Below are 13083 nucleotides of genomic sequence, written 5' to 3' on the forward strand. Positions count from 1 at the left end.
GGTGTAGATCAGAGGTTGGACAGAGAGGTTGTACTTTTATATCTTGTGATCAACTTTTCAGTCGTTTTATTTGATTTCTTTTTGATCATACATACAAATCTTTTTCACATTTTAAACACAGCCTTGTTTTAAGAAATATCCTCAGTTATCATTCCATCAAGAGTACAGTTAAAATCATTCTTAGTTAATTTATGTCTAATCCGAGTAGTAACGAAAGAAAATATTCATAACACAGAGATAAGGAGGTAAAAGAAAGAACTGAGGATGCAGTCAGTGCATTGAACATGTGATGTGAGGATTCACTGGTAATGTATTGAGCTTTCTTTATCACAGCTCCCCCTGGTAGTCGTGGTAGGAACTGATACACTTACCCTGATGGTTGAAATGAAGATGACTAAAGGAAATTTTTAGTATTGGGAATATTTATTTTCTCAAGGAGATTTTAGAACATTATCCAAAAAGTAACAAAACCAATGTGATTATCTCATAGAGGGTGTCTAGTAGAAAAAAGCTTGTATCTACCTGCTGTTGATTTTTATGATGTATAAACATGGGACCTGTAAAACGTTTATAATGTCAATAAAACAGGTTGCATGATCATATTCCCAGAACAGCAGCATGATCTTCCACCTCTACAGCTTTCACTAAATACACAATCAGCTTGTCTTGTGTTTGTTGTAGGTTTTCTCAGCTGGAGGAGAGCAGATGTTTCACAGCAGTATTAATATTTTTTCTGATGCTTTAACTCCCCTGTAATGCTCACTTGGATTTTTTGTTTCACTGTGTCCCAGTGTGGTGAACAGAGCAGTATGGAGCAGGGAGCCATGTCTGTGTATATGTGAAGTGAGCAGCTACTTCAGGGTGACACCGTGTCTGGAGGAGCCGCTCATCATCCTATAGGGAGATATTAGCATAACAAAGCCATGTGACTGAGATCTGTAACAAATGGATGCACATCAGTAACTCAGAGGTGAAGCAATCACGGTCTGACCAGTGGAGATAAAACCGTTCCCAAGATATATATCAGCCTGTGAATGATGTGCTGTCAGTGTGTTATCAGGGGCTGCTGCTTATCACACACTCCAGTTACACATCAGTAACACAGGCAACCCTGATGTGCACCCAGGGAAAAATTAAAGACAAGATTTAATGCATTGGTGGCATTTACGATAAAAATGCATTGAAAGTGTAAATTCATCTAATACTGACACTAAGACTATCTATTCTACTTTTCATCAAAATAATATGTTTTAGATTTCTTTCAGGTTTAAGTTGTCATTTTCTTTCGTCCTCTTATATATATACCTTTTTTAAGATTATTTTTTAAAAGATTGCATCAAAATCCACTTTGCTGTATTGCAGGTTTAAATGGCATCTAGTCAGGCTGAGATGAAATGGCCAAAAAAATAAAAATATGTTAATATCAGTCAATATCGATAAATATCATGATAAATGTCACATTATTATTTCATTTCAGTTTAAACCAACCAACTTTTGCTCCTGAGTAAAGGTTGTGGTTTTGAACTCTTCTTGAATGAGCAGGGAATGAAAGACACTTGATATACACAGAAACATTTATATCATATCTTTTTTTTCTTTAATTTATTGGGTTTCATAATTTAACAGGACAACAACCACCTCACAAAACATACTATTCAACAAAACAATGAACACATACAAATTTGGACTGTGAGAATGGGAAAGAGAGAGGCTCTCGAGATGACATTCTCAAAGCAGTTCTAGAACAGAAACCGGATTTTTAAAAACATTAATTCTTCCCACAGGAGCCGAAATTAAGTTTCTCCAGTTTAAGGCAATAAGTCTATCACCCAATGATTGTCAGCAAAAGAAGGTGCTACTATGTCTATCAGACCATATTTATCAAGAGAAGTGTGAGAAAAAGGTTCTGGCTTAAGGTGAAACCCACGTGTTAAAAGTGTGTGTTATGATGAATGCTAATGCTCTAAAATGCACTAGATGACAAATCTTGAGACGTAAAACTCCTAAAACCTCATCCTGGTGTTTATAGTGCTGACAATAAAACCCCTGCTTGTTCACCCGTGGCACACTTCGACTGTTGACTGGGGGTATTAAGCCGTGAGTGGACAGAGAGACTGTGGGAAAGCCAAGCTCGTATTCTACTCACACATCTACCGGTCAATAGCTCTGACCCCTCAGCCACAAAAGGCCTTTTCATCTCTCCTCTCAAACAACAGCCCACAGCAACTCTGTGTGTGTGTGTGTGTGTGTGTGTGTGTGTGTGTGTGTGTGTGTGTGTGTGTGTGTGTGTGTGTGTGTGTGTGTGTGTGTGTGTGGTTTGTTTTCATATGCAGGTGCTGCCTTTAACCTGAGGACGTCCACTGGGACTCTCGTCACCACAGGGAAAAAAATTGTGAACCCCACGTGTATAGACTTAGTTTTAGGATTCAGGTTACAGTGTGTGTGTGTGTGTGTGTGTGTGTGTGTGTGTGTGTGAGGCTGGTGTAGTTTTAAACATAGTTTAATTATTAACAAAAAGATTAAAAGTGATTTAATAGAATTTAAATAAAGCCTGTAATGTTTTCCAAATATGTGCGGCTTAAAATTTGGGTGCAACAGTTGTGTGTGGTGTTTTTTTAATTCTTTACACAAGCTTTTTCTCAACAAAGTATTTACACAACCATCAACTAATTTTGTTTTTACTCTACAAATGTACAGAAACATCAAGCCTGATATTTATTGCCACCTAAGAGGATATGGTTTCATCTGTGTTTGTTTATTTGTCTGATATTTCGCAGGGTTATGCAAAAACTCCATTTTTGAAAATTGATGGAGGGGTGTGGTGTGGGGATTTTTCTTTTTATCAGTGTCTTTAACATTGTGAGAGCGGATGTTTCTCCACATTTTTGTTGATTTCTCAGAGAATGGATCTCAGCGAAAAAAAATCAGACCTGATTCGGGGACTGATTTTGGTGTAGATCCAAATAACAAATATGGATCTAGTGAATTGAAATGTGGTTTCAAAAAGGGACTTATGACCTTCTGGATCATACATTACATAATCTTCTCCAAAATAAAGTCATGTCTCCTAATCAGAGTTTTGTATGAGAACTGGCCAAAGACACTGGTGCGAACATTCATTGAAAAGTCTCCTGAATGCTCTGCACTTGAAATAAACATTTTTCTGAAACAGTTCATGAAATAAAAATTTGTACTCAGCTTTTTCCTTTTTTGTGATTGTATCTTTTTATTGTTAATTGTCATACAAATGTTAAAAATAAGTTTTAAGAGCTAAAATGTAATAGCAAAACAGCTATATCAACATACAACATAGATGGACGTCCGCTTGCACACTCACACACACACCATTTTCATTCTCATCCATAAAATTTTGGCATAGATCATTCGCAACAGAAGAGAAATATTCTCAACAGCAGATGCAGTAAAACACAGTATGTACTGTTACGTCGAGCAGTCCACAGATAAAACTCCACTGGAGTAAACAATTACTTCATAAGATTTGACAAAACCATCATAACTCAACCTCCAGCTTCAAAACACAAGGGGAAAGCAAACAGATGTGAATCAAAAACCAAAGCAGGACAATCTTCAAATAAGTGAGATCCTTTTGCTTAATACTACTTGTCCATCAATGTGATGAGACAATAAAGAAACCCACCATGAGTAAGCAGGCTGGAAATACATTTCCTACATAGTGAGGGAGAGGACAGATTCCCTCAGGTGTCAATGTCTCAGTGAGTCTCTACCAAGGCCTCCACATGGGGCCTCTGCTGCTGCTGCTGCTACTGTCCTGCAGCACGGTGGGCCTGATGGTGGAGCAGACTGGGGAGGTGCTGCTGGCTCTCTGGACCTGACGGAGCTGCTCCTGCTGCTGCTGGAGGCCCCGCAGAGGAGACACACATGCCTCTGTGTTGGAGCCAGCAGAGAGGAAGTGCAGGGAGTCCCTCCAGCAGTGAGAGTAGCCCTGGTTGTAGTCGCTGCGACAGAGGCCCTGCTGCAGCTGCTGCCTCAGGAAGCTCACAGTCATCTCCAAGATGTCGGCTTTCTCCAGCTTGGAGTTGGGCTCCTGCTTGTGAAACTCTTTCTCCAGGATGGTCTTGAGCTGCTCGATGCAGGTGTTGATGCGATCTCTGCGCATTTTCTCCACAACAGGTTTTCTCATCTGTGGAAGAGAAGACAACCAGGTCAGTTCATGATCCAAGTCACACATAACCAATCGGATATTTGTTCTGTTCAGCTGCAAAACCACTGAGATCCGCATCACCACTCACCTTGATGTTATCTTTCATTGAGATCCCAATATGGTGCACTGAGGAGTAGTTGGTGGAACAGGGAGCCATGTCTGTGCAGGTGAGCTGAAGTGCTTCTTCTCCTTCTGGGCGGTAGAGTGAGCTCTGATGTGTCTGGAGGAGCTGCTCCCTTTTTATACTGGGACATTAGCATAACAAAGCCATGTGGCTCAGGCAGGGCTGGGGTTCCCACACTCTGACCAGTGGGACTCCCAGCACAACAATAGAACAGGTCAATAACTCACAGGGCATGTATCTGTGCATGGCATGTTTCCCAAGATAAGCAACAGGTAATTAACACTTTATCAAGCCGTCATCTGAGGATTTATCAAGGAGCACATGTCTGAATTACACTTTGTTTTTCAAATGTTCGATTAAATAAGGAGAAGTGATGCACACAGAGCATCTTCAAAGGGTTCCGCTGCAATGAAAGACCAAATGCTTCACTGCAGTAAAACAATATAAACGGAGGGCTTTCATTTTCTCTTCAAAGACAGCTCTAAAGGCATGTTGTTGCACAGACAGGAGCATCTGAACACAGGAGAAGATCGTTTTGTACAATCTTTTTATATCGTTTTTTCTTTATTTCTTGGAAAACAGTTTGGTGGCCAACAACCACACACATGCAGCACAAAGCATAAGAGGAAACCAAAAAAGCAAATGTACCCTTATAAAATAAAGGAAAGGGGCTCACAGTTTTTGACTTATTTTATTGTTTAAGTTATGAGTGTGTGCGTGTGTGCCAGCATGTGGATGAGCGTAAGGAGTTTTGTGTGCAAGATGTACAGGATAGAAAGAGTTGACCTCTGCACTCTTGGACACAGGGTCGTCACAGTTTGGTTAAATTATTATCAAAATGAGGAAGAAAACCTGAGGAAGGAGAATCATCAGTGTCGGAGGTCAGAGTGGCATCATCTGGCTGCAGGGGAAACATTTCTTTTTCCACCTGTTGCTTTTACAATAACGTGCTGCTGCTTAAACTTCAGGCTCCTAAACACAGGGACCACTCAAGGCTTTTTGGTGCCCAAGGCAAGAATAGGTTTTTCTGTAGAAGTTTTATTTCTCCTCAAATAAAGGAAATGTTTTATTGGTAACATGTAGCACAATATACCTCCATATCTGGCTTTCATTTCCACTTCCTCTCCTAGTGCCCGCCCTGACATCTAATATCTAAACACAAATAAATTCTCTAAACTTATCATCTTCCAAACTTTACCTTTAAGTGGCCCAACACAGGAGCCAGTTGAGTTTAAGTTTGCAATGTCATCAATTTTATCTTTTTTCTTAAAGAACTTGGATTATAGCTTTTTTTATTAGACTTAAAAACTGCAGTGACTGAGTTTTGCTAAAAAGAAACGCAGACTTTAATTATAAGCTCTTTTCTTCTTCTCCTGAGGGTCTGTTGTAAGTGAACTGTGTCAAATTATAGTGTCCAGTTAATGGCATTATGAGAGGGCTGGCAGTGTGCCTCTGAGGGCCTCCATCACGGCCTGGCCCCAGATGTGAAGCCGGCCTTGCGGGCGTAGTGTGAGTAGTCCTGTTTCCAGTTTCCCACCAGTCCCCAACATCAGGGTAAATGACCTACAAAAGCCACGTCACTCCTCAATGCTCCACTGGGAATGTTAATTGATCTTTTGTTGCAGGACAAACAGAAACTCTATGTCCCCGGTCCATCTGGGAAAAATCAAGTCAACTGGCTTCAGTGCTTTGCCACAGATTGGTCTGTCTGCCCTTGGACTGCGTTGACTTTTTTAATTTAGGGGTTCAGCTGACCATTTCCAAAGCTGAGAGAAGTGCTTTAAGTTTTAATTAAGTCAAAGAATTAGGGCCAGAACATTAATATGACTCCAGTGCATGTCAATTAAAAAAGATCTGAAGCACAGGTTGATGAAAAGGTTAAAGGATCTGCACACTGGAAAAACTAAAAGCATGAGCAGTAAAATCTACACAACTTTGGTTCTAATTGAGATGAATGGACCTCGTAAGAGTGTTGAATTATTAATGCACGGTCTGGTTTCTGGAGGGTCAATGCATGAAAAGTGAAAGTTTTCAATTTGGATCAGTTAAATGGTCACATTTAAATAATATCAAATAGATTCATAAATAAGAGTTTTCCACAAAACAAGTATTAAAACTTTATAAACATATTTGAGTAAATGTACAACTGTTTTAATGATATTTTCATCTGAGCAGGTTTGTGACCTGTTGATATTTTGGGTGTCACATGTGGTTTTTCACCGTATCTAGTGTTGCAAACACCACTCTCTGTTTTCTTGCTGTAAATTAGCATTTTGAGGAATGTGGATAAACATCTTTTCTATTTCTCTTCACTAGAGCATTTGAAAACACTGTAACTGCCAATCTGTCAAGTCACGTTGAGGTTTGGCTTTATTATCTGTCCCGTCCATTGATTTCTTTGTCGACATGTTTGTGTGAATCTGGGCCTCCACTGAAAGTTAGTGTGCACTACACGGCTGCTGGGGGTCTTTGTCTACAAGTGTGTGTGAAGATGAGTTTCCCTCCCACCAGCTCTGAATTCCTGCCATAAAGTCTCGGCCATTGCTCAGACCTACGGCGGCACAGGGCGGCTTCCCATCAGCCATCTCTCTGTGAGTGTGGTATCTCCTGTTTCCCACACTCTGCGCCTATTCACTGGCCCTGGGACGGGAACAATAGAAGTGTGTCTTGTTACACATCACATTAGCTACGGTGTTTGATCTCCTGTTGAAGGGGGAGGGGAGGCGGCCTCAGCCAGACCATCTGGCCTGGCCAACGAGACCCTGAGAAAGTCCCAGGCATGCCACATTCTCCACAACTTCTGCACACACTAATAGTTGTGAAAGACTTTTGTGGCACTTGAGACATAATTTAAGCACTAGACAGCATGCCACAACCACCACAACAGAAGTGGGACATGTGACACAAGTGGAGCAGGGGTGTCTCCACACACCCCAGGGCTTTCAGTGCTTTTTAAACACCTGTGCACCAGGCAGGTCAGATGAGATGTAATGTTAATGATCCCTGTGGGAAACACAGGATAAAAAAATACCCAGGGGAAAAGTGTGATCACCCCAATTTTTTTTTTAAGTTGTTGGTGAATTATGAATTCTCTCATTAATAGCATTCACATTTTTACATGTTTTGAACTTGTGTGTAAAATCTGACTTTCAAGGTGAATGATGTTAAAATGATGAAAATATGTTTTCAGGTAAATCAGAGCAAATCACAGATGTTCTGTCAGGTAGTAACAGAATACATCAAAAAATATGCTCATTATAAAATTCAATATTGTAAATATATGTAGTTGTATATATGTAATATATGTTGCTCCTGAAATGAGGGAACATTTTCTCAGTTACTTGATTCTTAATAAATTTGACAGGCTGCTGAAGGAATCAAACTCTACTTCCTATGCTGCTGTTCCCTTGAGCAAGACACTTGTGATGCTGCAGTTAGCTGATGCTGTGCTAAGGACACGTGTGACTGGATTTGCAGAAGTATGGAGAACTTAATGATTGATTTACTCTATTCAATTTAGATCAATTTTGCTTAATACAAACTGCATACTACTTTAAAATAAGATCTTCTCTGTACCTCTGACTCAGTACTGGATATTTTTATGAATAAAGTGAAAACATCAGTGTTTATATTTGCAAAACTTCATGTGAAGTTTCCCATTTATTTTTTTGAAATGTTCAAAAGTAACCTTCCACAGGAAGCAATTCAACAGATTCTTTCAGTAAAGATTGATGTCAACATAAAATACCTTTACAAAAGGTATAAATGTGAAGGTGAAGAAAACATACATGGTACAATTTCAACAGTTAACGCACAGGCCAAATAATGGTTACACAAAGTCACAATAAAGTATAATCATCACAAGATTTACAGTAAAAGTGGATCCATGGGATCCATTTATGTCATGTAGCTGATTCATCAGCACCAAGCTGATGAGACATCAGTCAGTGATACTCAGTATCAAAGATAAACACTGGTTCAACACACCAGACAAACAATGTCTCAGAGACATTTAGTTCCAACCCAACATGGGTCTTAGAACGAGATCATTCAGGGATGTTTGTAAAACAAACAGGATGTGTAGTTCCACAGGAACAATGAACACAATCACACAGTCAACACTCTAAATTAAAAGAGTATAACATGTGTACACATGGTGTAGATAAACAGTAAAACCTGATACATTTCAATCCTTCAAAGGATTACTGGGATTTAGCCCATTTCCATACACTAATAAAACACTCAAACAATATCAAATCTTCTGCCAAAAGCAAAACAGACTTGAGTGAGTATTCAACTTTCTGTCCATGACGTTCACAGACGTAGTTTTCTTTCTCCGTTCTACCAGGGCCTCCACAGACCACAGCTGGCCTGGCTCACACCCTTGCCGGAGCTGACTTGGTGGTTAGGAGAGCCGGGGGGTGAGAGGCTGGAGGGACTGTGGCTGCTCCTGCTGGACACCTGCAGGCCCTGGAAGTGGCCGAGCAGCCGTCTGTGAGCCTGAGTCTGGACCTCGCAGTGGGAGAGGAAGCTGACGGCCTCCTGCACGCAGCGGGAGTAGCCGTCGCTGGCTGTTGTCAGACCAGGCGTCAGGCTGCCCTGCTGCTGCTGCCGCTGCTTCTGCTGCTGCCAGCTTCTCATGTAAGCCACAGCCATCTCCAGGATGTCAGCCTTCTCCTGCTTGGAGTCGGGCTGCTGCCTGAGGAACTCTGGGCCCAGCAGGGATTTCAGCTGCTCGATGCAGGTGTTGATTCTGTCTCTGCGCAGTTTCTCCACCATCGGCTTTCTTAGCTGGAGAAAAGAAAAAGAGAAAACATTTAGTCCACTTGAATACATGAAAACTTTTTTAAATATAATATGATCAAACAGATTTGATATAAGTCTGTGTAGAAAAGATGTTTACCTTATGAGCAGGAGTCAGGTGTTCCTTAGAGTAGCTTGCTTGTCCAAAAACAGTGGGAGCCATTGCTGTAGTGTCAGAGTGTTTCTGTCTGAAGAGCCAGTTGAGTCTGAGCTGCCTTCCCCTCTGCCTCAGCCCTCTATTTATACGCCCACATCTCCATATGAATGTGTGGGTCTTGGGCTTGTTGGACTTTCTCACAGTCCCTGGGCCAATGAGAGCGCTGGGAAGGGCTTTGAGGAACGCAGGGCTGCCACATGCTCAATGAAGTGTTTATAGCCGTGGGGACAATGAGTGTGTCTCTGGGGAGCAGGTGGAGGAATAAACTGCAAAGAGAAAGAGCCCCCGGGTGCAGGGAGGGGGGGGTGGCGTATAGAGCTGGGAGACTGACCCAGTGTGCTTGTGTTGATATGGGAAAGTGGTGACCCCAGAGGGGGAGCACGCCGCTGTCTCATGTCATCTCCACCGCCACGTAATTGAGCACAAAGTGCCTCCGCCACCAGGCACACGTGGGTGTTACAGAGGGGCAGCCATTAGAAAAGATCAACATGCAGCCACTTCCACCAGTTTGACACGGCAGACTTCCCTCGTGGAGCCTGTGTGCAACAGTTGAGACGTCCAGGAGCAGATTAAAGAAAGAGCTTCTTCTCTGCAAGTTTGAAGAATAAAGATAAGATCCTTTATTTTTTTGATGAAGGAAAGAGAAAGCATATCTGTGGATTTGTATCTTGTAACTGATCTATGTGTGTTTACAATGAGACCCCAACTGTCAATCAAATCACACCCACACAGTTCAGAGGAACCAGGTTAGTTGACCACAATATATAACTTATGATGTTTCCCATGTTATTTGATAATGAGTCAGTTAGTTTAACTTTTTAAAAAGAGAGATAAGATACAATTGCATACACTTGACTATGTAATAATAAAGAGTTCAGATGACTAGTGTGGATATTTATATACATACATAGGTTATATACTTGGAAACTCCAAATAAGTATCATTGAAAAATCAATATGAATATTGGTCATCTTCCCGATATAAGGAGCCAGCGTCCGTGCTTTTGAAGTTCAGTCTGATCTGTCGTTTGATGGTACGTGACTGTGATGTGTTGAGGTGTTAGAGAACAACTGTAAACATCCTCCACACTCCGAGCACATGTTCACACATCAGGAGAATCCCCCACACACTCACACAGACAGACAGACACACTCCTGCTCACTTTCCCTCCCACACACACTCACACTCACACACACACACACACACACACAGCTGGCTGACCTGCCTGCAGCTGGCCACGTCTCAGTCACACGCTCCCTTCCTGCCTAGTGTGGAACGTGGGAGCTACTGTGGTCCCAGGCTTCCCACACTTCAGTGTTAATGACACTGAGGCCGGCTGCACAAAGGAAGTGTGCCCCTTCCAACAAAGATTGACTGACCAACCCCCCTTAACACACACACACACACACACACACACACACACACACACACACACACACACACACACACCCATGAAGACAGGGCTGTCAACAGGGCTTCCAGGCACACCATCTGGACGGATCGTACGCTATTGTCAGCCAATCAAGCATGGGAGACGTTCACCGTGAGAATTGGAAGGGATGAAATAGAGACAGAAAGTTAAATAAGAAGAAAAGGGTGTGTGTGTGTGTGTGTGTGTGTGTGCGTGTGTGTGTGTGTGTGTGTGTGGTAGGGAAACTTTGAAGATAGAGTTTGATGATGTTTGTGAAGGAAACTATCTAAATATCAAATATTGTGTGAGATAAAAAGTGAAAAAGAGAAAAGATTTATTAAAGTTTCACATTATAAAAGAATATGATGATGGAAAAAACAGGCAACAAAAACACCAAGTTTAACAAATAATAACAACAAAGGAAAGTAGAGTATTAGCAGTTGTGAATAAATCTTCTCTTAAAGGCGCTACACCTTTAAAGATTATTAAAATTCAGTAAATATTTAGATTAAAAACATGGAAGCTCAGATCACATCTTTAAACTGAACTTCTCTCCACCATGTTCTTAAACTGGACACACTCCATCTTCGTGTGAACTTCCCTCTCTTCTGCGTGGGTCGTCTTCAGGCAGATGTTTCTCCTCCACGTTCCCACCACATATCAGTCCACACAATACTCAGGATACCTCCGCATCAGCCCAGTGACAAGGGGCCCGGCGAAGGGCCCCTCCCACCTGTTTGTTTGGTTTGGGGGCCATTGTACCCCATGAATTCAACTAATTCATTCACATCCTATTGTCATAACGCTGCTTTGTGATTGGCCAAACACTGTGAGAACCAGCATCGCATTAAATCGATGGGAAAGTTGGTTTAAGTATATAAAGGATGGAAGAGATGCTGAAATCAGAACCTTGAACGCCTCTCATATCCCCACAGACCTGGACTGACTGGACGCCATCATACTACACGTTCACCATGAGGGATCAACACACAACGTAAGCTCAATTGTCTCATTGAAGGTTGTTTAGGTTGATAGAGATATTTATTAAAACTAAGTTCTGGCTTTGGGATGAGATGTTCAAAATTATCTGTTCAAGGGTCATTTCAACCTAATTTGGCTTATTTGCAAAGGTTTGATCAGGTTTCAGGGTTTTACAAATATTCAGTCTAGACTGTAAATATAATTTCTAATCTTTTTATATTTTCTTGTCTTATGTTAACTGATTCTAGAAATATCATTTCTGTGGAAATTTCTTTAATGCATTTTTACTTGTGCTGTGAGAGTGGAAGTGGAATCCCCAATATTATCATTAGAAGCAATCAATTTTCTTGATTTCGGAGAACAGGCTCTTTAAATAACTACTATAATACTCAACATTAATCAGATGTTTCTCTTCTCGTCCTCAGCCTGTGTAAGATAATGATTTTGGAGAGGAAGTGCACAGACAGGGCAGAGAGGCTCCGTTCGGCCCTGGAGAGCCAACTCGACTCAGGGGTGTCCAGCTCTGACGTGTGGGACAAGACGGTCTCCTTCTTCACTGTGAAGAAGGCCTTGATTTTCCCCAACGGCTACACCAGATCCTCCAGGAAAGCCATGAGGCTGTTCCCTTCACCTGCCGAGGATGTGGCTCCACTGTGCTGCCAGTGAGGAGTGGACACGTGATACAACATGAGGGAGAGTGTGTGTGAATATCTACACGATCCGAGGCATTGAGCATCTCCACGTCTTGTCGAGAAGAAAAGAAGAAGAAGAAGGATGGAGGACAGTTAATCCAAAAAAGACAACAATGTAAAACGTTTTTTTTGTTGCTTTTCTTGTTTGGATGTTTTTGCTGTAAAAAGTTGAAATGATTGGAGTTTTATACTCATCGTCTATGACCACGCACACTGTGATTTTATTGGTCCACAAACGAGCCTTAAAATGTGCATTCTATGCCTTAAACCTAAACTTAGTCTTCCCCACTGGTCACTGAAAGACCTTGTTGTTGAGGACGTGTTCATTTAGAGTTGTATTCCTTTGTATAAAGGTGAAATGTTTATGCCAATGCATATTTGTTTTGTAAATGTTTTATCACATTGCGTATGATATTATTTTGAAAAGTTACATATAAAGTGTGTATGAAGTGCCATAAATGAAATGTGCAATATGTGCTTTCAGACACAAGTTGAAAATAAAGTGTTTATATCTGTGTTAGAAATGATTCTCTCTTCATTCTGTCAGTTTTAAACAGTTGAAAACTGCTTAACAATTTACCAATCTCATGTCCCAGTGTCACCATCTAGTGGTCACTGTGCAGCAACACATCAAAAAATGATCCACACAGTTGCAGCCTCTTCTCCTAGTTCCCTTAAAACAAACCTCAGAACGTCCTTCTCCTTCAATCAAATAACTGCATTATATTCATA

General features: G+C 41.3%; 2 protein-coding genes and 1 long non-coding RNA gene across 3 annotated transcripts; 1 reads left to right on the plus strand and 2 right to left on the minus strand.

The window, feature by feature from the left end:
• Nucleotides 1-3199: 3199 nt before the first annotated feature.
• On the minus strand, nt 3200-4422 carry her12 (hairy-related 12). Its single transcript, XM_020088956.2, has 2 exons — nt 4272-4422; nt 3200-4162 (listed from the first exon to the last, which is right to left on the minus strand). Exons 1-2 carry the CDS (start codon nt 4338-4340, stop codon nt 3743-3745), a joined length of 489 nt encoding a protein of 162 aa, XP_019944515.2. The 5' UTR covers nt 4341-4422; the 3' UTR covers nt 3200-3742.
• Nucleotides 4423-7932: 3510 nt separating this feature from the next.
• LOC109630638 (transcription factor HES-5-like) lies at nt 7933-9356 on the minus strand. The gene is made up of 2 exons (XM_020088940.2): nt 9211-9356; nt 7933-9098 (listed from the first exon to the last, which is right to left on the minus strand). The coding sequence occupies exons 1-2, from the start codon at nt 9271-9273 to the stop codon at nt 8649-8651; spliced, it is 513 nt and encodes a 170-aa protein (XP_019944499.2). The 5' UTR covers nt 9274-9356; the 3' UTR covers nt 7933-8648.
• Nucleotides 9357-11282: 1926 nt separating this feature from the next.
• LOC138410575 (uncharacterized) lies at nt 11283-12432 on the plus strand. The gene is made up of 2 exons (XR_011243288.1): nt 11283-11672; nt 12085-12432. It is a non-coding gene; the product is annotated as an uncharacterized lncRNA (long non-coding RNA).
• The last annotated feature ends 651 nt before the right edge of the window (nt 12433-13083 follow it).

Source organism: Paralichthys olivaceus, chromosome 6, assembly GCF_024713975.1.
Source record: "Paralichthys olivaceus isolate ysfri-2021 chromosome 6, ASM2471397v2, whole genome shotgun sequence".
NCBI lineage: Eukaryota > Metazoa > Chordata > Actinopteri > Pleuronectiformes > Paralichthyidae > Paralichthys > Paralichthys olivaceus.

Excerpts from the sequence above, each read along its gene's own strand:
- LOC109630638 (XM_020088940.2), bottom strand. The coding sequence starts at position 9,273 with ATGGCTCCCACTGTTTTTGGACAAGCAAGCTACTCTAAGGAACACCTG. Across the intron at positions 9,099-9,210 it reads ACCTGACTCCTGCTCATAAG|CTAAGAAAGCCGATGGTGGA; the intron begins GTAAACATCTTT and ends TCTTTTCTCCAG.
- her12 (XM_020088956.2), bottom strand. The coding sequence starts at position 4,340 with ATGGCTCCCTGTTCCACCAACTACTCCTCAGTGCACCATATTGGGATC. Across the intron at positions 4,163-4,271 it reads CAATGAAAGATAACATCAAG|ATGAGAAAACCTGTTGTGGA; the intron begins GTGAGTGGTGAT and ends TCTCTTCCACAG.